This window comes from Chinchilla lanigera, unplaced genomic scaffold (genome assembly GCF_000276665.1).
Source record: "Chinchilla lanigera isolate Chin_1 unplaced genomic scaffold, ChiLan1.0 scaffold00131, whole genome shotgun sequence".
Classification (NCBI taxonomy): domain Eukaryota; kingdom Metazoa; phylum Chordata; class Mammalia; order Rodentia; family Chinchillidae; genus Chinchilla; species Chinchilla lanigera.
The window spans coordinates 1,299,741-1,325,512 of record NW_004955532.1 but is presented as its reverse complement, the minus strand read 5'-3'; the positions used below and the strand labels follow the sequence as shown (position 1 = coordinate 1,325,512).

The 25,772-nt window shown below is 45.3% G+C and overlaps 1 protein-coding gene across 2 annotated transcripts in view; it reads left to right on the top strand.

Moving 5' to 3' along the window:
• Rhoa (ras homolog family member A) overlaps nucleotides 1-24,692 on the top strand; it is a 46,633-nt gene extending 21,941 nt beyond the window's left edge. For both annotated transcript variants that reach the window (XM_005410200.2, XM_005410198.2), the window contains 4 exons: nucleotides 14,633-14,790; nucleotides 18,993-19,113; nucleotides 22,081-22,211; nucleotides 23,485-24,692. In XM_005410200.2, the coding sequence (XP_005410257.1) occupies nucleotides 14,635-14,790; nucleotides 18,993-19,113; nucleotides 22,081-22,211; nucleotides 23,485-23,658 (582 nt within the window). In that variant the 5' untranslated portion in view covers nucleotides 14,633-14,634 and the 3' untranslated portion in view covers nucleotides 23,659-24,692. The remainder of the gene's footprint in view (nucleotides 1-14,632; nucleotides 14,791-18,992; nucleotides 19,114-22,080; nucleotides 22,212-23,484) is intronic.
• The last annotated feature ends 1,080 nt before the right edge of the window (nucleotides 24,693-25,772 follow it).

Sequence of the window (25,772 nt, the reverse complement as noted above, 5' to 3'; positions counted from 1 at the left end):
GGGTTTGATTGCTGGTACCACCAAAAACTAAATAAGTAAATTTTTAAAAAGGAAGGAAGGGAGGGAGAGAAAAACTCCCAGAACAATACATTTAATAATAAGGAACTATGCTGAGACAGGAGGATCGCTGTGAGTTCGAGGCCAGCCTGGGCTACATAGTGAGTTCAATGCCAGCCTGAATGACATAGAGAGACCCTGTTTAAAAAAAAAAAAAAAATACATAGTGAGACCCTGCCTCAAAACTCCAAGAAGAAGCAAAACAACAACTTCAAAAAGTGAAAATAACTGTTTGATTCACCAACACATTTTTATTCAAAGTTAGGAAAAGTACATTTCTTACCCTTTTTTTTTTGTTTGTTTGTTTGTTTTTGTACCAGGAATTGAACTCAGGATGTTGTGCTTGCCAGGCAGGCACTGTGCCACTGAGCTGTATCCCCGGCTACAATTCTTAACCTTAATTCAGTCAGAGAAGAAGTGTAATTCCATTCAGTGCTATTTTTAACTCTGTTTGATGTTGTAGGAAATACAAAAATGAAGCAATGGCTTTTAGAGATAATGGTGGCAGTTACATATTAGCTGTTAAATATACTAGGGCTTGCTCTCCTGGATTAACTGATGTAGTACTCACTGTTAGCCTGTGGGGTAGGTACCACTGTTTTCGCCCTTGGAAAGATGAGGAAGTAGAAGGACAGAGGGAATTAAGTAATTTGCCCAGAGTTTCACAGCTGCTTTGAACCCAACACCTGGCTCCAGAGCCTTTTCTCTCTCAGAGCAGAGTATCAGGTGATTCAGGCTTACAGTCGTTTGCAAAATGCCAGAAGGTGCACTGTAGTAGTTCAGGAGGAAGACCTCTGCAGAGAGGACATCTTTTTGGGCTTTCAAGGAGACTGAAAGGAGTGTTACAAGCGGTGGGAATCAGCTGTTGTTTATCTCCTCCTAGGAGAGGGGGCGACTGCTGCTGGATAGACGGGGAGGATGTGTGGTGGAAAGAGAGCAGATGCTTCTGAAGTCTCAGCAGAGCAGGTCACACTCCTCCAAGATGGATATTTGTTTCTTACTTTACTTTTTCCTTTTTTCACTGAATGTGCTAAGCAGATTTTTAACAAGTCAGCGTGTTTTAAAATTTATTGTTTTGAAAGCACAGTTTTGTTTGGTTAATTCAAACAGTGCAGAAGGATGTGTGGTCCCCAGAGGCACCAGTCATTAAATTTCTTATGTAGCTGGGCGTGGTGGTGCACACCTGTAATCCCAGCACTAGGGAGCCTGAGGCAGGAGGATCATTTGTGAGTTCAAGGCCAGCCTGGGCTACAAAATGAGCTCGAGATCAGCCTGAACTGCATAGCGAGACCCTGTCTCAAAAAGACAAAAAAAAAAAAAAAAAAAAAAAAAAGTTTCTTTCGTATTCTTCCAGAACAGGCAATCTGTATGTGCACCAGTGTTCACCCTTCTTCAGTCAGTAATTACTGTGTGTCTCTGCCAGGAGCTGTTATGCATCTGTATGTGCGACGATCACATACTGGTATGGCAGACTGGGCACCCCACTCCTTTCACTTAATAATCTTGTCTCACAAATCATTAATACAAGGCAAGAGGATTGCTGCAAATTCAAGACCAGCTTGGGCTACAAAGTGAGCTTGAGGTCAGCCTGAGCTGCATATCGAGACCCTGTCTCAGAAAGACAAAAAAAAAAATTAATACAAATTAGTTTTATGATTCCATAGTATATAGACCATTGTATATATGGTAAGATAATTAATCAGTTCTCAAAAAGTTGTTGTTAGTGGGTGTGGTGGCACACACCTGTAATCCCAGCACTTGGGAGGCTGAGGTAGAAGGATTGCCATGAGTGGGAGGGCAGCGTAGGCTACATAGTTGAAGGCCAGTCTGGTCTCTACATAGCAAGACCCTGTCTCAAAAAAAATTTTTTTTCTAGTCTTTTGCTATTATAAATATTTTTGAAGTGAGCATTGTTTTTCTAAGACAGGATCTTTCTCTGTGGCCCAAGTTAACTTCAGTCTTTGGATCCTCCTGTCTCAGCTTCCTGAGTGCTAGAATTACAAATGAGGCAAGGCCAGCCTGAACTGCATAGCAAGACCCATCTTAAAATAAACAGGACCAAGTGCTAGGATTACAGGGATGTACAATAATGCCCAGGTGAAATTGGGCGTTCTGTTTGTTTTGTTTTTTGAGACAGGGTCTTACAGTGTAGTTCAAGCTGGCCAAATGGTCAAATTTGGAGCTGTCTTCCTGCCTCAGCTCCTGAGTGCTGGGATTACAGGCATGTGCCACTATCCCTGGCTCAGAATGGGCGTTCTTGTACAGAAATGTTTGCATTGATATGTGTGTGTATCTGTAGGATAAATTACTTATTTGTGACAGAGTTGGATCCAACGCTTTGCCCTTGCTGGGTAAATGCTTTACAGTAGAGCTGCATTTGGGCTGGGGATTTAGCTCAGCGGCACAGCGCCTGCCTGGCAAGCGTGACGTCGTGAGTTAGATTCCCAGTACTGGAAAAAAAACAAAAAATAAAAATAAAAGCAGAGCTGCATTCTCAGTTCCTATAGGATAAATTCTTGTTAGGTAGAATTCCTGGTTCAAATGTAAATGCAGTTTTAATTCTGATAGATGCTGCCACTAGCCCTATGAAGAAGTTGTCCTTGGGGTGATTAAAGTTACTCTACATGCCTGTAACCCCAGTGCTCTGGAGGTTGAGGAAGGAAGATCGAGAGTTCAAGGCCAGCCTGTTTGTTCTTTTTCTGGTTTAATCCATTTAGTACCCAAACACCAAAATGTTCAGCCTCACTGGGTCTTCATATTCATCCATCTGATAATTTATTCATTCATTCATTAATAATTAATTCATCTCTTTCATGGCCCCTTATTTGAGTTCATTACCATAATTATCCCCTTGTATCTTAGCTCCCTTTCTCTTTTCTCATTTTGTCTGGCAAAACTTCATCCCTGGTTAAGTCCAAGTCTTCACCTATAAAAAACTAGTGGAGAAGGAAAAGTTATATTCACTGACCATGTGGCCCTTGGTAATAGTGTCAGTCCCTCTAAGATTCCTTTAGAGTAGCATGGCACCACCTCCTTTGGTTCAGATCTGCTTACTCCCTCCAGCCTGACTGTTAACTCTGAGGATCTTGCTTCCTGCGTTACTGAGAAAATGGAAGCCATCAGAGCAGCCTACACTCTGAGCACATAGTATGCTCACTCGTCTGTTTTCTGCTGTTACAGTCTTGTCTCTTCTTTTTTCACTGTGTACATTTCCTGGGAGTTCATTGTCTACGACAGGCTCAGGCCTTCCATGTGTATGGTAAATCCTGTTCTCTTCCCTGCTAGTCTTTTTTTTTGAACTGGAATCTAACTCAGGACCTCGTGCTTACCAGGCAGGCTCTTTGCCACTGAACTATGTCCCAGCCCTATTTCCTTCTAATTATAAAGCATTGATTGCTTCAGTAGTTCCTGGCCTGCATCATTTAACCTCTGCACAGTTAGTAATGACTCCGTGTAGCTGCATGGGTGCTGGGAAACGATGTGCTCTTCATTTCTGTCAGCCATATGACTAGGAGGGGGAAAGGCAGATGCCGAGACTGGTAACAAGCTGTCTTTCTCACTCCTGCAGGTCATGTTTGTTGTCTGCTCCTCCTTTTCCTTTTAAGAGGAGGAGGAGGTCTTGTTGTGTTACCTGGGTTGGCCTCAGACTTCCACCTCAGCCTTCCAAGTAGCTGTTTTTATTTTTTTATTTGTTGGGTTTTTCTTTCTGTTTCTAAAGATAGGGCCTCACCATTTATTGATTGATTGATTGATTGGTACCAGGAATCGAACTCAGGACCTTGTGCTTGCCAGGCAGGCACTTGTGCCACTGAGCTACATCCCCAGCCCGGGCCTCACCATTTAATTCAGGCAAGCTGAACTCACTATCTAGCCCAGGCTGGCCTTGAGCTTGGAGTGAGCCTCCTGCCTTAGTCTCCCTAGTGCTGGGTTTACAGGCATGCACTACCACCAGGGAGCTCTTTGTTTCTTTGTTTAAACCAGTTTCTTTTAGTAATATTCTTAAATCACACAAGCTACCCGTTTGAAGTTTTCAGGTTTCAGTATTTTCACTGAGTCATACATTTATCATTAAAGTCTTTCAGAACATTTTCATTTTATTTTTATTTTATTTATTTATTTTTAGTACCAGGAATCAAACTCATGACCTCATGCTTGTTGGGCAGGTGCTGTGCCACTGAGCTGTGTCCCCAGCCCTCAGACCATTTTCATGGCTGCAGAAGGAAGCCTGATATTCTTCACCTGTTATCTGCACAGTCTTGTATTACCCTGTGTTAGTCACGTTTACATTGCTGGGACAAAATAGTTGATAAACATAATATTAAAAAGAAAAAGTTTATTTAGGCCCATGAGTTCAGATTTCAGTCCATAGTTGGTTGGTCATAAAAAAGCTGCTTACCAGGAAGCAGAGAGAAGGGAGAAGAGCCAGAGAAAAGTCACAGCCTTGCAGGTCAGAACTCGGTGACCTACTTCCTCTGACTAGGCCCTCGCACCTCACAGTTCATTCAGCTAGGAACTCAGCAGGTTTTAATCTGCTGATAAATTTCGGGTCTTCACAATTCAGTCACCCCTTTAGATGTCTTTTAATCCCATCAGGTTGATGCCAAGATTAGCTGTCTAGGTATAGGTAACCTGCTTTTCATCTGTGTAGATCTGCCTGTTCTTTACATAGAAGTGGAATCATTAATTTTTTTTTTTTAAGACAGAATCGGCTGGGGATTTAGCTCAGCAGCACAGAGCCTGCCTGGCAAGTGCAAGGTCGTGAGTTCGTTCCCCGGTACCAGAAACCACCCCCACCAAAAAAAAAAAAAGACGGAGTCTTGCTATGTAGTTCAGGCTGACCTTTAACTCACAATGTAGCTGAGGCAGGCTTTGAACTCTCATCCTCCCCAGTGCTAGAATTACAGGCATGTACCACCACGCCCTGCACCATGCTGCAGTCTTGAGTGGAAGAATGAACAAGAAGGCAGATGTGTAAAGAATGGATGGACTACTGTACTGTACTTACCAGAATTTATCTTTAAAAGACTTACTTATTTTTTCTTTTTTTTTATTTTGAAGCATAAAAGAAGGCTAACAATAATGGGGGGGGGCTTACCAAATTACAGACAAAGTGGTAGGAAATTACCAGTGGTTATTGTTTTACATATTGTTATCTATGAGGTAGTTTCCCAGGAAAACAAATAGACAAATAATAGTGAGTTACAGACAAAAGAGGTAGGAGATTATCAAGAGTTGTTGTACTGTACTTTGGTATCTTCAAAGTGGCTTCTAAAGAAAATAAATAGAGCTATACATGAGTGACCTATTGAATAATCATTGACTATTCTCAATGGTTATTGTAGGAAACACATAGTAATAAACATACATCCATTTACGAAATAGGATAGGAACAATACAAAAATTACAGAGTTATGGATAGATTAATAGGAAAATATCAATGGCTGCTGTAATAGATGGTGGTATCTTCAAAGTGGTTTCTCAGGAAGACAGAGATACACAAGAAGGATCTAACAAGTAGTTACAGCCTAAGGGTTGTCAAAAATAGCAGATTATCTCCTCACCAGTGACTCCTGTCACTGAGGTGTGATGGCTGGAAGGAAGGCCAGGATTGAAAAGAAGGACCGAGAGACTTGCACCTGTGTCTAGCAACAGGCTGTTTTCTTGTTCCTCCATAGTCATGATTACCCAGGGCTCCTCCATGGAGATGACAGTCTGGCCAGCGGGAGAAGGCAGAGTATGCCCTGGGCCCCCTCATTCCTGTTGAACTAACTGGTAGAATGGGTCTGAGCTCTGGGGTCTCCACCTCAGAGGGCAGACCGATCTCCAGTGGTCACCTTTGCATTCAGAGCATGGCCCAAGGGGCCTCTTAGGGCAGTTCCTCTTGAGGTAGCCTGGCTTTTAACAGTGGTAGCAGATGAATGCAGTTGTCGAGTTCTTCTTGGGGCCCCAGGAATCAGACTTGTGGTCTGTTTCTCTTAGTGCTGCAGCAAAAGCAGCTGCTTTTTCTCAGTCTCCTTGGCCTCCTCCTTGTCATGGCTATAGAATCTTTAAAAGACTTAGCTGAGCTAAAAGATATTTAGCTGGGCTTTTTTTTTTTTTTTTTTTTGGTACTGGAAATTGAACTCAGGACCTTGTGCTTGCCAGGCAGGTGCTTGTACCACTGAGCTATATCCCTGGCCCCAACCTAATGTTTATTGTGAACATTTCCTTTAAAAATCTATAGTACAGCCAGATATGGTAGCACATGCCTATAATCCGAGCACTTGGGAGGCTGAGGCAGGCGGATCAATGTGAGTTTGAGGCCAACCTGGACTAGATGAGTGAGTTCAAGGCAAAGGCCAGCCTACACTACATAGTGAGACCCTGTCTCAAAAAAAAATTCTGTAATATGACATTATGGTTGTTTTCTTTGGAAGATCTTGAAGAATTTATAGAACCAAAACATTAAAATCCTGTTTATCTGCTAGCCACATGTGGTTTTGAGCATTTGACTATGGGCAGTGTGACCAGGAACGGAATTTTTAGATTTGAATGAATTAAGCTGGGTGTGGTGGTGTACACCTGCGATCTTAGCTACTTGTGGGTTGAGGTAAGAGGATCCCCATGTTCAAGGACAGTCTGGACAACTTAGCTAGACGATCTCAGAATAAAGAAAAAGTGCTGGGGATGTGACTCAGCACTCCCTGGGTTCCATAACCTACCTTCCGAAGTTAAACAAATCAAAATACGAATGGAAATACTCTTTAAATGAGCATTCCCAGTGACTGTGCGTGCTGTGTGTAGGCAGCACCAGCTCTGAGGTGAAGTACAGCTCAGGCACCCTGCCTGCCTGCCTTTCCCAGCACTGGAGATGGAAGAAAGGCCATCACCTGAGCCATATCCCCAGCCCTGTTTTCATTTTGAGACAGGGTCTCTGAACTGCTCAGGCTGGACTCAGACTTGCCATCCTCTGCCGCAGCTGCCCAGAGTGCTGGGACTTACAGGCCTGTATCACCATATCCAGCTGAAACATACTGTCTCTTACGTTGTCACTTTAGGCAGTGCTTCTGTTCTGCCCCAACCCCCCTTTTTTTTGTCTTTTTGAGACAGGGTCTCACTGCAGTTCAGGTTAGCCTTGAGCTCACTTCGTAGCCCAGGCTGGTCTCGAACTCACAGTGATCCTCCTGCCTTAGCGTCCCAAGTGCTAGGATTACAGACATGCACTACCCTGCCTGGTCCCTTTTTTGCTATTTTTGTATTCCAGTTTAGCTGGGCGTTGTGGTGCACCTGTAATCCCAGCACTCAGGAGGCAGAGGCAGAAGGATTGTTTCGAGTTCGAGACTAGCTTGGGCTACAAAGTGGCATCAAGGCCAGCCTGAACTGCAGAGTGAGACCCTGTCTCAAAAAGACAAAAAAACAAACAAATATTCCAGTTTATAGCTATCAGTGAAGTCTTGATGAGTAATTTAGACATGAGGAAATCATACTTTTCCCCTTTTTTTTTTGTTTGATTTTTGGTGCTTTGTTTTGAGATAGGGTCTTGATCTGTACTGCAGGATGGCTAGTTTATGTAGTCCAGGCTGGCCTGGAACTCACAGCAATCCTCCAGCCTTAGCCACCCGAGTGCTCGGGTTCCAAGTGTGCACCCTCACGCCCGGTGAGAAAAGTCATACTTCCAAGTGTTGAGGAGAGCTTCAGATGTGCTTCCGTGGAGAGGGGGCTTGAGGTGTCTTCTGTTTCTGTACATAACAGCCGGTGGTAGATGAACAGTGGCTTTTGTTCATTCAGCAAACGTGTGAAAAACCTGTTTGCATGGCACTGGTGGGATGAAGCTGAATAAAAATGCCAGTCACGGTGGCACAAACCTGTAATCCCAGCACTCTGGAGACGCTGAGGCAGGAGGGTCGTGAATTCTAGCCAGGCATGGGTGATGGGCTAAGAGTTCCCTTGCGCTACACTAGCCTCCAGTCTTGTGGAAGGAGTCCTGCTCACTGAAGTGCTGCACGTATGCGGACATTCACAAGGGGCTGTGTGGGCAAGCTGAGATCAGAACAGACTTGCCGGCAAGGGGACTTCTCATTTATCTTGAAAGTAAACCTTTGAAAGGCAAAGGGTGAGATTTCGGAGGCAAAAGATGTTTCTGGGACCATGTATACTACTGGTTTTTTTTTTCTTTCAATAAAACTATCATGGTGTCAGTGATAATGGAATAAGTTATCAGTGAATATCTTGGAATTGGAAAACATTTCTTCTTGATACTGAAGAGGTGCCCATGTGTGAGGGCTTTGCACTTGAGGCTTGAGGCCCAGACACTAATCCTTGAAAGGGTTTTTCTGTGTCACCGTCCCTTTTACCTAAAGAGTTGAAGCTTCAGTTTGTTACATTAGCTTAATCACTTTTTTGTTTTGGTTTGGTTGGGGTTTTTTTGTTTGTTTTGTTTTGTTTTGTTTTGTTTTGTTTTGTTTTGAGAAAGGGTCTTACTGTGCCGTCCAGGCGGGCCTGGAATTGCCGGCAGTCCTCCTGTCTCAGCTTCCCCAGTGCTGGGGTTACAGGCATGCATAACCACGCCCAATTTGGTTGAAATGCCATATAATGAAATCTGCAGGCACTCAAGTTTAAGCAGTTTCCTTCTTTTTTATGTTTTTTGTTTGTTTTTGTACCAGGAATTGCAGGGCCTTGGGCTTGCCAGGCAGGCGCTTGTGCCACTGAGCTATATCCCTCCTATTGCCCTCCTTCCTTCTTTTTTTTTTTTTGTTTTTTGTTTGTTGTTTGTTGTTTTTTTGTCTTTTTGAAACAGGGTCTCACTATGCAGTTCAGGCTGGCCTTGAGCTCACTTTGTGGCCCAGACTGGTCTGGAACTCACAGTGATCCTCCTGCCTCAGCCTCCCTATTGCTGGGATTGCAGGAGTGCACCACCATGCCTGGCCCTAGGTTTTTCTTAAACTGTGTAGCCCTGGCTGGCTTCAAACTTGGGCCAGTCCTCCTGCCTCAGCTTCCCTAGTACTGGAATTACAGGTGTGTGCTACCATGCCTGGCTTTTTCCTTCATTCTTTTGGTTTCCTCATTTCATGTTCTGTTTTCACGTCCCAGCCTTCCCCACATGCTTTTCTTTTCTTTTCTTTTCTTTTTTTCTTTTCTTTTTTCCTCTGGAAATTGAACCTAAAACTGCTTTACACATACTAAGACACAGGCACCACCCTTGAGCTGCGCTCTGCCCCTGAGCTCTGCTCCCGGTTGCTGAAGGAGTTCTCTTGAGTTCTGTAGTGTTGCTAGTAAAACATAAATTTTTGTTTTTTGTTTTTTTGGTACCGGGACTCGAACTCATGACCTCACGCTTGCCAGGCAGGCACTGTGCCACTGAGCTACATTCCTGGCCCTAAATTTTTCTTTAGAATTCTGACCGCAGGATTAAGCCATGTGTTTTTCTGTTCCAGTTTTTGTTAAATGTGTGTTTTCTTGTTACATGTTCATTCGTTCCTACTGACTAGGACCTCAGGTAAGATCTGGATTAAATTCTGACATGGATTACATGGGGCTCATTACCTCTCCTGTGGATACTGTATACTGACAGGCTCCTCCCTGCAAAGGAGAGGAAGGCTGTTTGCTTGTTTCTCTGTTTTGAGAAAAGGTCTCACTATGTAGTACAGGCTGTTCTTAAACTTGTTTATGTAGCTCAGGCTGGCCTTTAACTCTCAATGGTCCTGCCTCAGCCTCCCAAATGCTGGGATTACAAGCAGGCACTACCATGCCCAGCAAGGAAGGCAGTTTGTTGTTGTTGTTGTTTTGGGAGTTTTTTTGTTTTGTTTGGGACAGACAGGGTCTTGTTATGTAGCCCAGGCTGGCCTTGAATTTGCTGTGATCCTCTTGCCTCAGCCTCCCAGTGCTGGGATTACGGGGGTCCGCCACCATGCCTGGCTTTCCAGTCTTTGAGACAGGCTCTAAATTGCTGGTGTTGGCCTCCAGTTTACTATCGTCCTGCCTCAGCCTCATGAATCAGTGCAATTACAGGTTTGTACCACCGTGCTCAGCCACGTTTCATTTTCTGTTTGCTTCTGTTTTCAGGTCCCAGCCTTCCCCACATGCTTTTATCCAGTGTCACTGGGCACAGGGTTTCATGACATGTTTAGGAGTCGTCTGTGGCCTACTTTGTGTTTCCTGGCAGAAATGTGGGCTAATAGACATGGACTGTGATTGATTTTCAGACCTCTTTGGCAGAGTAAATCATTTTCATCTGTCCCAGTTGTACTGTTCAGGGCTTCTGCCAAAATGGATTTTCAGTTTGAAAATTAGTGTAATTACACAGGTCTGATATTTGATAACATTAGTAATTCTAGTCTTTTCCCATCTGGGAAAAATGGGAGTGGTGGTTACACCTGCCTCAGAAGCAGCTCAGGATCAAATCAGTGCATGGGGCGCCTTGATAGAACAGGTGAGATGTCATGGTCGTTCAGGAAGGTCTACACCCTTTTGTTTTAAGATCTGTTACAGAGTAGCAGGTTTTGAAACTTTTAAAAAGGGTCTCTCTGTGTCAGAACTCAAGATTGCAGCAGTTGAGTCCCTGTACTGATCATGTGGATCAGAACAGGATCCACGCGACCTTTACCACTGAGCTGCATTCCCATCCCTTTCTTATTTTATTCTGAGAGAGGCTCTTAAGTTGCTCAGACTGGCCTGGCTTGGAACTCTCAGTCCTCCAGCCTTAGCTTGTGAGTTGCATGCCTCTGTGTGTCCCTTGAAGTTGTGAAGTGTGTGTGTGGATGTGGATGGGTGTGGGTGAGACAGAGACAGAGAAGACAGAGAACCTTGAAGTTGTAGAATTTCCTAGAACCTGCCTGGCGTGGTGGTGCACACCTGTAATCCCAGCACTTGGGAGGCTGAGGCAGGAGGATAGTTGCGTTCGAGACGAGCCTGGGCTACAAAGTGAGTTCAAGGCCAGCCTGAACTGCATAGCGAGACCCTGTCTCAAAAAAGACCAAAAAAAAAAAAAGAATTTCCTAGAACCTGACAGTAGTCATGAAGTGGAAAAAAATGAAGCAACGAACTCGGTGGTCTCCACAGTGAGTTGAGTATATTAGCATTGCAAATTTGTTTTCATCACCAACATTGGAAGAATTGGAAAGAGATTTCACCAGGGTTGGGGTGCTGTCTTAGAGATACCGAATTTGAGGTACAGAGGGAAAACAGAGTTCAACCTTGACTGGAGTTCTGGGGTCGGGACTGGAGGTTTTGGAGTCACATGCACAAACATGATACTTGAAACCTTGAAGTCCCCAGAGACAGGTAAAGTGTTAGAAGAATAAAGCAAATCACTGTGCACACGTTTTAAGGGGGTGGCTAGGTGTGGACGCTGTAGGTAAGGAGATAGGGTTAGAAATTAGCATACCTAGTGTAGTATTTTCTCAGGGAGGTCCAGGAGGGTGAAGTTGCTATAACAAGAAAAAAATCTAATAGATTAGATCAATTTTATGATGCTAGGTCATTGGTGGCTTCTGAAAAATTTCAGAAGTTTGGCAGGAGGCAGGCTGGCAGAATATAAGGAACCCCGTGGGTGTGGAGCAGCCTCTCCACTGCTGGGACTCCAGGCACGCCAGAACAAGCAAGGGAGCCAGGAGTAGGAACATCGGTTGTTTTAAAGTAAGGGTCGGCCTGAGGCTATATATACCTCAGTGGTAGAATGGAGCTGTGTTCAATAAGATAAAATAAGAGTGTCCTGCATAGGGCTGGAGATACAGCTCAGTGGCACAGTGCCTGCCTGGCAAGCTCAAGGTCATGGGTTCGATTCCCGGTACCAAAAAAAAAAAAGAGTGCCCCGCACACTAGTCAGTGGGCTGCCTGTTCTGTGTACAGATTAGAATTGTAGGGTTTCGTGGGCCACTGCATATAGCCCTTATTAACTTTTCTTATACACTCATTCTAAAATTATTTGCACAGGAATGGAAAATACATTGCAGGTTAAGTTTTATTTTCACAGTGACTACTTACTGTAATTTGCTCAGAATGCTTTTCTTTTTTAAAATTTGGGTTAAAGTAGGCCTGTTTGTGGTAGCAGAACACATAACTTGAAATGGGTATTTTCTTTGCCTTTTCAGCACCATGAGTGACTTGAATGAGGTTGGTATGATAATTTATACATAAAGATTTATTTATTTGTTTTTAAATTGATTGGTTGTTTGAGATGGGGTCTCGCCCATGTGTCCTGAGCTGACCTTGAACTCACAACAGTCTTCCAACCTCAGCCTCCTGAGTAAAAGGTTTTTAAAATTGAGACAATAATTAAGAACTTAACTAGGTATGGTGGCACACTTTTATAATTCCAATTACTCAGGAAGCTAAGGCAAGAACATTGCAACTTCAAGCCAAGCCTGGGCAGTTTAGCAACTTTGCAAGACCCTGTCTCAAAATAAAAAGCAGTTTGTGTGTGTGCACTGGGGATATAGCTCAGTTTGAAGACCCTAGGTCAGTGGTGGCAAACCTACGGCACACATGCTGCAATGGCTGTTAGTTATCATTGAATGTGCTAAAAGTTCTCCATCACTCTTAGTACTTCCAAAAATAATAAATTTGGAAATGATTGACATTTAACAGTATTGTTTTTCAAACCATGAATGTGAACGTTCCCATTTAGGTCTCCTGTAGCTTCTCTTAGCAATTATTTATAGTTTTCAGAATAAACAGTTCTGTTTTTTTGAGACAGTCTTGACTGTCACCCAGGCTGGCCTTGAATTCACGTGACCCTCCTGCCTCAGCCTCCTGAATGCTGGACTTACTGGTGTGTGCCACTGCATCTGGCTTCAGAGTATATATTTTGTACTCATCCCTCCCCCTGTTCCTTTTGAGGTGGGATCTCTATGTTCCCCAGACTGACCTTGAACTTGGGATCCCCCCCTACTTCAGCCTCATAAGTAGCTGAGATTGTGGGTGTACACCATTTTGCCTGGCTCTAGTTTTATACTTCTTTGGTTAAACATATTACAGATTTTGATGATGTTGTAAATTAATTTGTTTTTTATCTTTTTGAGACAGAGTCTTGCTTTGCAGTTCAGGCTGGCCTTGAGCTCACTTTGTAGCCCAGGCTGGTCTCGAACTTGTGATGATCCTCCTGCCTCAGCCTCCTGAGTTCTGGGATTACAAGCGTGTGCCACCATGCCTGGATGTAAATGAAATTATTTTAGTTTTCATTTTCATACTGTTGTTCATTGGTGGAGTATTAGAAATTTTTTTTTACAATTGATGTTGGTCTCATCCCCATAAAATTGCTAAACTTACTATTCTAATAATTTTTAATGGATTCCTAACATTTCCCATATATAAGATCATATCGTAGCTAGATGTCGTGACACGTACTATAATCCCAGCAATCAAGCAGCTGAGTGGGCAGCATCCCAAATTCAGGGGTACCTTGGCCTGCATAGCAAGAACCTGTCTCAAGCCTGTCTCAAACAAAAACAGCTTGACATTGTGACACATGCCTGTAATCCCAGCACTATGGGAGGATGAATCAGGAGGATTTTGTGTTTGAGCCCAACATGGGCCTAGTGGCTTAGAAAGACCCTGTCTCAAAATAAAAAAGGGCTAGGCTCAATGGCCAGTACTAGGATAGGAAAAAGGAACTATTTATGAACTGAAATGGTTTTACTTTCTTCAAGGTTGGTTCCTTTTTCTTCTCTTTCTTTGCAAAACTGAGGGGCATTCTAGTACTGAGCTCTATTCCAGCCCTTATATTTTATTTTGAGACAGTCTTGCAAAGTTGCCCAGACTGGCTTTGAACTTGTGCTCCTCCTGCATTACTTTCCCAAGTAGCTGGACTAGAGGTGTGTACCAACATTCCTAACTAGAATCTTCTCTGTGTGTGTTACTGGGGACCCAAGATCTTGCTATACTAGACACTGCCAGTGGGCTACATCCTCAGCCCTCTGAATGCCTTTTATTTCATTCTCTTACCTAATGCTCTGGCTCGAACCTCAAATGTCATATTGTCTAGAAGTGGCAGGAGTAGACTCCTTTTACTTATTCCTCATCTTACAGGGAAGGCTATTAAATCTTTTTTAATCAGTAAGTATAATTTTAAGTCAGAGTTTCTGGTGTGAAACTTTTTGACATCAAGTGATCAGTATATGAGAGTTTTTGCCTTTTGTTTTTTTGTGGGGGGTTTTTTGGTGGTTTGGTTTTTTGGGTTTTTGTTTTGTTTTGTTTTTTGAGACTGGATCTCACTATATAGTCCAAGTCCTTAAACTTGGGATGATCCTCATACCTCAGCCTTCAAAATGTTGAGATTACAGGTGTGTGCTAACACGTCCTATGCCTGGCTTTAGAATTTTGAACTCAGCTATACTAATCAAGGCTTGTGCTCTGTGGCCATAAAACTGTATCAGAGTCTGAGGCTGTTTATGGCTGCTTCTTTTTTAGTCAGGGAGGGGTTGAGACAGTATATAGTTTAGGCTGGCCTTGAACTCATTATGTAGCCCAGGCCAATCTTACATGTGCAGGGATCCTCCTGCCTCAGCCTTCTGAGTGGGATTACAGGTGTGTGCCACCCTGCCAGGCCTATGTGTGGCTTTTCACAGATTCCATATAACACCTTTGTTTTGTGTTTTAGCAATGGCTGCCATCCGAAAGAAACTGGTGATTGTTGGTGATGGAGCTTGTGGTAAGACATGCTTGCTCATAGTCTTCAGCAAGGACCAGTTCCCGGAAGTATATGTTCCCACGGTGTTTGAGAACTACGTGGCAGATATTGAAGTGGATGGAAAGCAGGTGAGTTAACTTTTCATAGTACCCGGAGCCACTTTGTGTGGTAGGCTCTTCATAGAGCCATGAGAGAGTTAGGCCTTTTGCCCCAGCCCTGGAGAGGATAATCTGTTCTCTCCTGTCATCTTAATCCGGTTCTGTTCATTTCTAACTGTTATTTTCCAGACTTTATCTATATTCATAAGTGTTTTACATGAGGCAGCATTAATATATGCAGTCTTTTGAGCCATATTTATGTTTGAAATGTGTTGCCAGATAGATAATACTCAAACTTCTTTGTGTGAATGACTTTGTTTTTTAAAATTATGTCACTGTATCAGATCAAATGCTCATGTATGAGATTACTAATTCTAGCTGGTCGTAGTGGCACACACCTGTAATCCTAGCACTTGGGAGGCTGAGGCAGGCAGATCATCGCAAGCTCGAGACCAGCCTGGGCTACAAAGTGAGCTCAAGGCCAGCCTGAACTGCATAGTGAGACCCTGTCTCAAAATAAAAAAAAAAACTACTTATTCAAGAGGTAACTGGATGTGGTAGTGCACACCTGTAATCTCAGCACTTGGGAGGCTGAAGCAGGAGGATTGCCATGTGAGTTCCAGGCCAGCCTGGGCTCCATAGTGAGTTCAAAGCCAGCCTGAATCACATAGTGAGAGCCTGTTTCAAAAAGCCAAAAACAAGCAAAAAAATACCAACTCAAGAGATCCTTATTGCTTATGCTTCTCAAAGGGTTATACTGATCTGATACCACCAGTAGTGCAACATTTAAACAATATTTCCATCTACAATTTTTAAAAAATAACAGGTTTTTTTCCCTTTTTTTCTTTTCTTTTTTTTCCCCTGTCTTTTTGAGGCAGGGTCTCAATATGCAGTTCAGGCTGGCCTTGAGCTCACTTTGTAGCCCAGGCTGGTCTCGAACTTGCAACAATCCTCCTGCCTCAGCCTCCTGAGTGCTGGGATTACAGCTATGCACCACCATACCTTGCTAAAACTGTCTTTTTAATTAAACATAAAATTCCCTGCTATAGTTGTTTCATTGTCTTGCCTGTGGCAAAGACAGTGTTCCGCTGTGTCTCCTGAAAGCCCTAGGGGAAGACTAAGACAAAGTTGTTGTGGAATTTATTTTGTACTGTTTCATTTTTAAAGTAATGCTTTGCCTTACTTCCTGTATGTGAAATTACCCCTGTAAGTGGGTGAGCTGGGTAAAAAAAAATAGAACATCCCGACGTGCTCAGTGCTATTGGACCCCTCGGTCACGTGTCTCTTTTGCTGGGAATGCTTTCATAATCTTACCCCCTTCCTCCTTTCTTGCCCGTTTTCCCACTGTCTCTTTCTGCACCAGAATCGCTTAGCCCTGGTTGTGGCACCGTATGTGAAAACGTGGCTCAGGGCACTCAAAATTCCAGAGCGCTTGCTCCAGAGCCGCCTGGTAGTTCTGTGACCATGGGTAAACTGCCTGTCCGTGAGTCCTCCTCCACCACGTGAGAGGTGCCATCAGAGCTCTGTGAAGTAGTTGAAACTGTCTGAAAGCACCAAGTTTAAGATTGGCCTGGAAATACCACACTCGAAACACTTCTTTCTTAGTTTGTGTTCCACTTCATCCAAGTGTGGGGGTGGGGGGTGCTCAGACTGCCGGCGTGCCAGGACAGCCTCGCAGAACTTTGAGTCGCCTTGAAGCTGACCCGACAGTACAGAGCGCTGCTTCTTTAACCTCAGTTCTCTGTGTGTATGCTTGGGTACTGCTGTCTTCCTGTTGCTTTGAGCTAGGGACTCAGTATGTGGTCCCATCTGGCTTTGAACTTGGTATGTAGCCTTGGCTGCCCTTAAACTCGCAGTGATCCTCCTGTCTCAGCCTCCCAGGTACTGGGGCTACAGGTGTGCACCACCATGCCCGGCTCTTGATTGTTTTCTTGTGTTGCCAATCTTGAGCCTTGGAGGGGGCTCTGTCTAAGAAGGTCCGTGTAACACAGCCATTAGGAGAGACGCTGGATTGTAGTGAGCATGTTCCCGGGAAGAGCCCTGCCCCAAACACAAAGGCCTCCCTGACAAGAGAGAGACTCAGTACCCTAAAAGTGTTCATGAGCTTTTTGGGGTCGGGTGTTTCTGACTGAACACCCGTGGGGCATGGAGGGATCCAGGAGAGTGGGGTTTCACAGGGAGTGCAGACGTGCTCCCTTTCAGAGGGTCAACAAGTTTTAACAAGTTGAGTATCAGGGTATCTTAGCTATACAAGCAGACGGTATGCAGGACAAGGGCAGTGGCCCTTGTGGAGGTTTTGATGGATACATCCTGTGGCGGAGAGATCATTAGCCATGAACTTTAAGGAATAAATGGGGTTTTTTGTTTGTTTCTTCTTTGTATGGGGAATCAAATTCAGGACCTTGCACTTGCCCGGCGGTGAGTTATATCCCACTGAGTTAAATCCCCTGCCCAGGAGTAAATGTTTAAAAAATGAAATTTCCATTGTGAAAGAATTAGAAGGGTATAACGAGCATTTAGAGGTAGACATCTTCTGCCACAGATGGTATTAGAGATCCAGTCTAATTGTAAGGACAGGTGACAGAGCTGGTGGCAGTGGTGGACAGTGTGGAACAGGACCCCTGTCCTGAGCCTGGGCCTCAGTGTAACTTCCTTCCATGGAAGGTGAGCCAGGTAGCCAGCCAGGTGTGGAAGTAGTACCTACCCCTGCCTAACAAATGTTTTCTTGCAACCATTGAGGTAGTTGAGCAATAAAGGCAGAGCTGCAGGGCATTTCTGTCACTTCAGGCCTTGTATAACATCTGGAACATCTGGCGTGATATCTTTTCTTATTACCAACTCGAGTACAAATTTGCTGCCAGATTGTAGTGCATTCCCGTAATCTCAGCTACTTGAGAGGCTGGAGCAGGAGGATCACAAATTCAAAGCAAGCCTGTGGATTTCAGTGAGTCCCTGTCTCAATCAAAAAATAATGAGAGGGAAAAAATAATGGAGGGAAGTGTGTGGGCATAGCTCCCTTAGCACGCAGGAGGCTGTGGGTTCACAATAATAGGAGGTATCAGTGTTTACATACTGGAGTGGGATGAAACAAAGTGACGGAATGGTTGAGTGAGAATGTATTAAGTAAAGTTAGTTGGTGTGATGTTTCCACCTGCCCTTATACACCTGCTGCCATGTTATTTACAATTTGGTTTCCTTTCTTAACCACTTTTTTTTCTACTATGGTGTTATTTATAGTGAATATTTTTTTCAGTCCCAGCCCCTGCCTAGCGTTAGGTTTTTTGGGTTTTTTTGGTCTTTTCGAGACAGGATCTCGCTATGCAGTTCAGTGGCCTTGAGCTCACTTTGTAGCCAAGGCTGGCCTCAAACTCGCAACAATCCTCCTGTCTCAGCCTCCCGAGTGCTGCGATTATAGGCGTGGGCCACCACTCCTGGCTCCTGCCTAGCATTAGGGATTAAGCCCAGGACGCTCTACTACTGAGTATCTCCTTAGCTCTCTTTTTGAGTTTGAGACAAGGTCTCACTAAATTCACTGACCTCAAATTTGCAGTCCTGCCTCAGCCTCCCAGGTAGCTGGGACTATAGGCACATGCCACTCACTGCACCTGGTATAAACACTTTTTACAAACTGCAAAATTACTTTGACCAGTTAATTTAAATTATGCTACTTAAGCCAGGCCATGGTGGTGCACGCCTGTAATCCCAGCACTTGGGAAACTGAGGCAGGAGGATCATTGTGAGTTCGAAGCCAACCTGGGTGAACAAAGTGAGCTCAAGTCCAGCATGAACTGCATAGCGAGACCCTGTCTTGAAAGATAAAAAAGAATTATGCCACTTGGTTCATTTCTTAAATCTGTTCTCAAATTTGCTATTTTGAGAAATCAAAATTTAAAACAGCATAGACACACCCTCACCCAGGCACAGGGGCACATCCCTCTGACCCCAGTGTAAGATGAGGCATGGGAATCGCAAGCTGGAGACCAGCCTGGACAACTTAGCAAGCCCTGTCTCAAAATACAAAGGCCTGGGAATGTAGCTTACTGTTAAGACCCTGCATTCCCTCCCCAGTACTGAGGAGCAAGGGGAATACCACATACCTGAGCATTTGGATTTCATTCCGATAAAAATGCACTCTCTTCTGTTGTACTGTTTGGGATGGTCTTGTCTTTGAATGTACACGTGTCAGTTTTTCTAAAAGTAGGTACTGGAATTAACCTTCCATTCCATCACAGGTAGAGCTGGCTTTGTGGGACACGGCTGGACAGGAAGATTACGATCGCCTGAGGCCTCTCTCCTACCCAGACACCGATGTTATACTGATGTGTTTCTCCATTGACAGCCCTGATAGTTTAGGTGAGTGGCACTGTGGCCTGTTGGTCCCCATCTGCTTAATGATGGCATCTGGTTTTTCAGACCTTTCCTGGGCATCAGGCGGGTAAAAAGCAGGCCTCATCTTCAGAAAAAGAGTCCTCAGTAGCCAAAGTCTTTAGGCTTTGGTACAGTAGACTTGGGCTGTGGCTCCCTTTACAGCCTGTATCGCCCATGGCTGCAGTGATTGCTTCATCGTGGTGCTAGAGATTGAACCCACATAGCAAGCGCCATACCCCTGAGCGGTACCACTAGCCTTGTTCCAGTGTTTGAAATGTGTCGACCTTGTGGCTTGGTGTGGTAGTTTACAACTACCATCGCAGCACGCTGGGACGCCATGGCAGGAGGTTTGCAAGTTCAAGGCCAGTCTGGGCAATTGAGCAATTTAATTTAGCTTGACCCTCCAAAATATTTTGGGTTTTTTTTTTTTTTTTCCCACCGGGTACCGGACCCTCCAAAATTTGGCTCAGTGCAAAGGCCCTGGATTTAGTCCCCAGTACCACCACCCCACATGCAAAAAAGTAACAACCTTTTCACCAGTTGTGGAATTACAGATAAGCGCCACCAGACCTGGCTTGTTGGCACTTCAGAGATCATACGGGCCTGGTGGTGCATGCCTATAATCCCAGCACTGAGGAGGCTGAGGCAGGAGGATAGCCATGATTTCAAGGCTAGCCTGGGCTACATAGTGAGTTCAAGGCCGGCCTGAACTCTACAGCCAAATGCTGTCTCAAAAAACAACAACAAAAAAAAAAGAAAGAAAAGAAAGGTGATATGGGCCAGGTGTGGTGGTGCACACCTGCAGCCTCAGCACTCAGGAAGCTGAGGCAGGATTGCTGTGAGTTCAAGATCAGGCTGGGCTACAAAATGAGCTCAAGGCCAGCCTGAACTGCATAGCTAAACTGTGTCTCAAAAGGACAAAAAAGAAAAAAGGTATGACACCAGGCATGGTGGCACATGCTGGTAATCTGAGCACTCTCAAGGCAGAGGCAGGAGATCGCCGAGAGCTTGAGGCCAGCTTGGGCTACATAGTGAGTTCAAGGCCATCCTGAACTACCTAACCAGACCCTGTCTTAGAAAGGAAAGAAGGAAGGACTGAAAGAACTCCGTAGAGTGGGGAGCAACGCACGGTGGCACATGCTTGTTGTCCCAGCCTTGAGGGTATAGATTTGGACTGATAGCATGGCTGACCTGGACAAGAGAGCAGCACCCTACATACAAAACAAGTAAAATAATAGATAATGAGGGGAGCAAGTGGGGCCATACTTCAGTGGTAGAACACATAGTGGCCTAACATATACAAGGGCGTGGGTTCAGCCACTAGGCTAAGGGGCTGGGGATTTAGCTCAGCGGTACAGTGCCTGCTTGGCAAGCACGAGGTCAGGAGTTCGATTCCCGGTACGGGGGAGGGGGGAACCACTAGGCTAAAAAGGAGGAGGGAAAAAAGAAGATGCAAGCTAATGTCAGCCTAAAGCCAGACTGACAGACCTGAGCAGTTACTGTCCACTGCTAAGCGCTCCACCGCAGATGCAGGAAAAGAGTGTCCTCCTGCTTGCTGATGGCGGCAGCTAAGATGAAACAGCGGAACACACGAGGAGTCATGAAGAGCGCACGCACACGCCGCTAGGGTCACGGCCAGGGCTGCACACCACGCGTGAACTTGTGCTGGGATCCACTTGCCTCTACCTTCTAGCTTTCTGGGATTACACTATGTGCCATCATGCCCAAATGTCTTTTAACTATTTCAAAGTCATTTTTTAAATTTTATTTTTTGGAACTTTTGAGACAGGGTCTCATTATGCAGTTCAGGCTGACCTTAAACTCACAACAATCCTCCTGCCCAAGTGCTGGGATTGTAGGCACAAAGTCATTTTTGAGCCTTTTTTTTTTAAATAACAGGAATCGAACTCAGGACCTTGCTCTTGCCAAGCAAGGTGTTGTGTTGCTGATCTGTATCACTGCCTTCTCACCCCCTTTTTGAAAGACAGGGTCTCACTATATACAGTTCAGGATGATCTTGACCTGTATAGCCCAGGCTAGCCTCAAATTCATGGTGATCATCCTGCCTAAGCCTTCTGAGTGCTAGAATTATGGGTGTGCACCTCCTTGGCCAGTTTGAGCCATTTTAAATAACAACAACTGAGCCAGCACATGTCACATGTCTGTAATCACAGCACTTGGGAGGCTATGACAGGTGGATCACAAGTTTGAGATCATTTTAGGCTACATGTAGAGACCCCAAGAAAAGAAAAGAAGCCAGAAAAGAAAAGAAGCCAGGCATGGTGGCGCATGCTTGTAATCCCACCTGTAATCCCAGTACTCTGGAGGCTGAGGCAGGAGGATTGATGAGTTTGAGACCAGCCTGGGCTGCAAAGTGAGCTCAAGGCCAGCCTGAACTGCATAGCAACACCTTGTCTCAAAAAAGACAAAAAAAAAAAAAGAGAGAAAAACACAGAGGGTGAAATTCATCCTCTGGGCCTCATGAGCAAGGTAAAAAAAAAGAAAATGTACATCCTGGTGCATTTCCTTGGGCTTTCCAGACAGAGGAAGTCAGCATTCTTGGTGCAATGAGATGTGTTTACAGGAGGGAAGATTTTGCCTTTTGTTTTGGAGACCAGTGGGTTTCCGTTAACTGTCCAAAATAGTTTTGTTATGTTCTGATTTTTTAATTATTTTTTCCCCCAGTACTAAGTATTGAACCCAGGGTCTTTGCACTTTTATATCTTCTTGTGTTTTTAATTATTGAAACAAGGTCTTACTAAGTTGCCCAGGCTGGTCTTGAACTTTATGATCTTTTGCCTCAACCTCCCACAGTGCTAAGATTCTAGTAAATGTCCAGCATACTTCTGAAGCAGAAAAGATAGTGTCTTTGCAATTAACTAAGGCTCTTAGAAATTTTTACAGATGGAATTGTAATGTTTTCCCATATTGTGTGCATTTTTCTTCTCGCAGAAAACATCCCAGAAAAGTGGACCCCAGAAGTGAAGCATTTCTGTCCCAATGTACCCATTATCCTGGTTGGGAACAAGAAGGATCTTCGGAATGATGAGCACACAAGACGGGAATTAGCCAAGATGAAGCAGGTGTGTGGCTTCTGAACCCCAGTGGCAGACTTTTTTGTGTTTTTTGAGCCTGGGTCTATGTAGTCCAGGGTGGCGTTGAACTCACTGTGCCCCCCAGGCTGGCCTGGAACTCACAGCAGTCCTCTTGGTTCAGCCTGCCAAGTGCTAGGATCAGAGGCGTGTGCCACCACACCCACCCTTTCTATAACTTCCTTGAACTTGGGTGCTCCGTGACCACCCTCACTTGACATTCACATAGAGAAATGTGTGTGGGTGCCCGTGATGGTGCACGCCTGTAATCCCAACACTCCTGAAGGTGAGGCAAGGTCACTGAGTTTGAGGCCAGTCTGAACTACATAGCAGGACCCTCCTGTCTCAACAAAACACCCACTCACCCCAGTGTGTCTCTGTTTGGGTATGTTTTTTGTTTCTTGTTATTTTTTTATTCTGGGCAGTTGAACTCTGGACTATGCACATATATGCTAGGCAAGTGCTCTTTCATTGAGCTACATCTACAACCTGGAATATCTCTTATGAAAGTAAGTGAGCCCGCAAGGACTACCAGCCAGGAAGGAACCATGCTAGTTAGTGCCTCAGAGCTTTAGCATAGTGGGCTTTGATTGTCTTCTCTACTTATTACCTGGGTACTTGTGAGGCCAAAGATAAATTAGTAAGTACTGGGTAATCAGACAACCTAAAGGGAGAAAGTTCTGATACCTTCACCTGTGCCTTTATTATAAAGTGATGGTGGAAGTGTGGGCTCTTGACCTCTCAAAAGCCTGTGGCCTCTTGGCAGGGGATGTATCACTTGCCTAGCATGTGGGAGGCCCTGGGTTCCATTCCCAGCACCACAAAAACAGAAAATGCTGGCTGTAGGGCCACACGCCTGTGATCCCAACACCCAGGACACGGAGGCAGGAGGATTGCTCTGAGTTTGAGGCCAGGCTGGGCTACATAGTTCCAGTCTACCCTGAATTACATAGTGAGACCCTTTCTCAGAAAGAAAAACCCAGGCCCTACTTCTATCCGGGGGCATTCAGTCCTCTGTAAACTAGAGGAACACCTAGAGGCTTGCCCTCAAGTCCTCCTTTAATCTTTCAGGGCTGCTGTGACCGCTTCTTTCTCTCCACTTGGCAGAAAAAGAGTGTGTTCACTGGAGATACTGGGGGAGGGTGGTTATTGCACGGCATGGCCCTTCTCCAGGTGTTTTACCTGAATGTGAGTGTTCTGCACCTGGTTTGTATGTGCATGTAAGCAACTCTGTCAGCTGAAAGCACTGTTCTCTCTTTTCCAGGAGCCAGTAAAACCTGAAGAAGGCAGAGATATGGCAAACAGGATTGGCGCTTTCGGGTACATGGAGTGTTCAGCGAAGACCAAAGATGGAGTGAGAGAGGTGTTTGAAATGGCCACGAGAGCGGCTCTGCAGGCCAGGCGTGGGAAGAAAAAATCCGGGTGCCTTGTCTTGTGAGCCCCTGCTGCGAGCACAGCCCCCATGCGGTTAACTTTGAAGTGCTGTTTATTAATCTTAGTGTATGATTACTGGCCTTTTTCATTTATCTATAATTTACCTAAGATTACAAATCAGAAGTCATCTTGCTACCAGTATTTAGAAGCCAGCAGTGATTATTAATGATGTCCAACCCATCTGACCTGCCAGGATCCTTCCGACACCGCTCTAACGGCCCTTTCTGCACTCCCCTGACACACCAGGCGCTAACTCAAGAATTTCTTAACTTCTTGCTTCTTTCTAGAAAGAGACAGTCGGTAACTTTTGTGAATTAGGCTGTAACTACTTCCTAACTAACACGTCCTGCCTCTCTGGCCCGTCAGCTGCAGGGAGTTCTGACGAGTCCCCGCCGCAGAGCCTCCCTCCTCATGGAGCTCCTTGGCGTAGCTCTGGGGCCACATCCAGTTTTTTTGAAAACATGCTCAGCCAGAAGCCCCAGGTCCGTGCAGCTGTGGCAGAGTTACAGTTCTGTGGTTTCATGTTAGTTACCTTATAGTTACCATGTAATTAGTGCCACTTAATGTATGTTACCAAAAATAAATATATCTACCCCAGACTAGATGTAGTATTTTTTGTATAATTGGATTTCCTAATACTGATATTTGTCATCCCCACAGAGAATGTATTGGTTTTTTTTAAACAAAGTGTATTTGGAAATAAAGTCAGATGGAAAATTCATTTTTAAAAATTCCCGTTTTGTCACTTTCTCTGATACAAGAAGGCTGTCGCCCCTTTTTGGCTCTACGTATCCCAGCGCCCCTCTCCAGAACTGGGGTAGTAACGAGGAATTTGGCTCGAAGATGGCAAAGCCCTTCTCCCGTGGGCTGCAGGGCCTGGCTCTAGTTCACAGCGCTCCTTCCCACCTACTGAGGCGCCCCGAGAAGCCATCAGTTCTCAGGGACGGTACTCGGTTTTTCTCTCCTCTCCAGCTGACTAAACTTTTTTTCTGTACCAGTTAATTTTTCCAACTAATAGAATAAAGGCAGTTTTCTAAACTTGTGCGTCCTGTGTGTGTTTCTCCAGGGCAGAGGGCAGGAGGGTGGGAGGACTCAGCCCTCCTGGCAGTACTCAGGGTGCAGAGTACCACTTGTGTGCCGCACATCGTCCTTAGGACCTTGGCTCCTCCCCAAGAGGTGAAGTTGTGTGTCACAGTCGAGTTGAGGGGTGAAGGGAAGCCCCCTGGGCGGAACCCTGAAGAGGGCAGTCAGGGCTGAACTTCCTTAGCTCTGTCAAGCTGTTTGGGCCACTTTCAGAGGCCAGAGGGCCGTGGGAGCCCCGTGGAGCACCTGCGTGAGGGCAGCGTGGCACTAGGGATGGAAAGGGGGAAGACCAGAGGCCTGGATGTGAGGCTTGAGAAAGGACTGACTGGACCCTGGAGCCCTGAACTACTCCAGTTTGCCACCTGTATTGCCCACCTTCCTCCAGTCTCCCATTTTTGTTTTATTTTTTTGAGACAGTGTCTCACTATGTGGTTCAGGCAGACCTTGAATCCGTAGTGATCATTTTGCCTCATCCTCCACAGCGGTGTGCCCTCAAAGTCATGGAGAGCTGGTGTGGTGCACACCTGTTTACCTAGCACTGGGTTAGCTCGGTAGGAGGACTACTGCGACCTAGTGAGACGCTATCTCAAGACAACACCTTCGTAGCAGGGCGTGGTGGTGCACACTTGTAATCCCAGCACTCCGGAGGCTGAGGCAGGAGGATTGCTTCCAGCTGGAGGCCATGTGAGTTTGAACCCAGCCTGAACTACACAGTGAGACTGGTCTCAGGGAAAAAAACAAAACAACCAAAAACGTAGCAGAGAGAACTTGCCGGGTGCGATCAACAGCACCATTGCCACATGTGAAAACCCCATGCACCTGGCAACAGTGGGGTACTTGTGAGGGTGACGCGGCCCGGGACGGGGGCTGTTCCTGCAGGCGCTGCCTCCACTTCCTGGGCAGCCGCTCTCCAAGGCTCTGCCTCACGCCCTAGTTACGGAAGCTTTGAGAGCAACGCCGGCAGCCGGCGCGGCCCGGGCCAGACCCGACCAGACCCGACGTGCTCCAGCGGCTGCCCGGGTGGGGCCGCCTCGG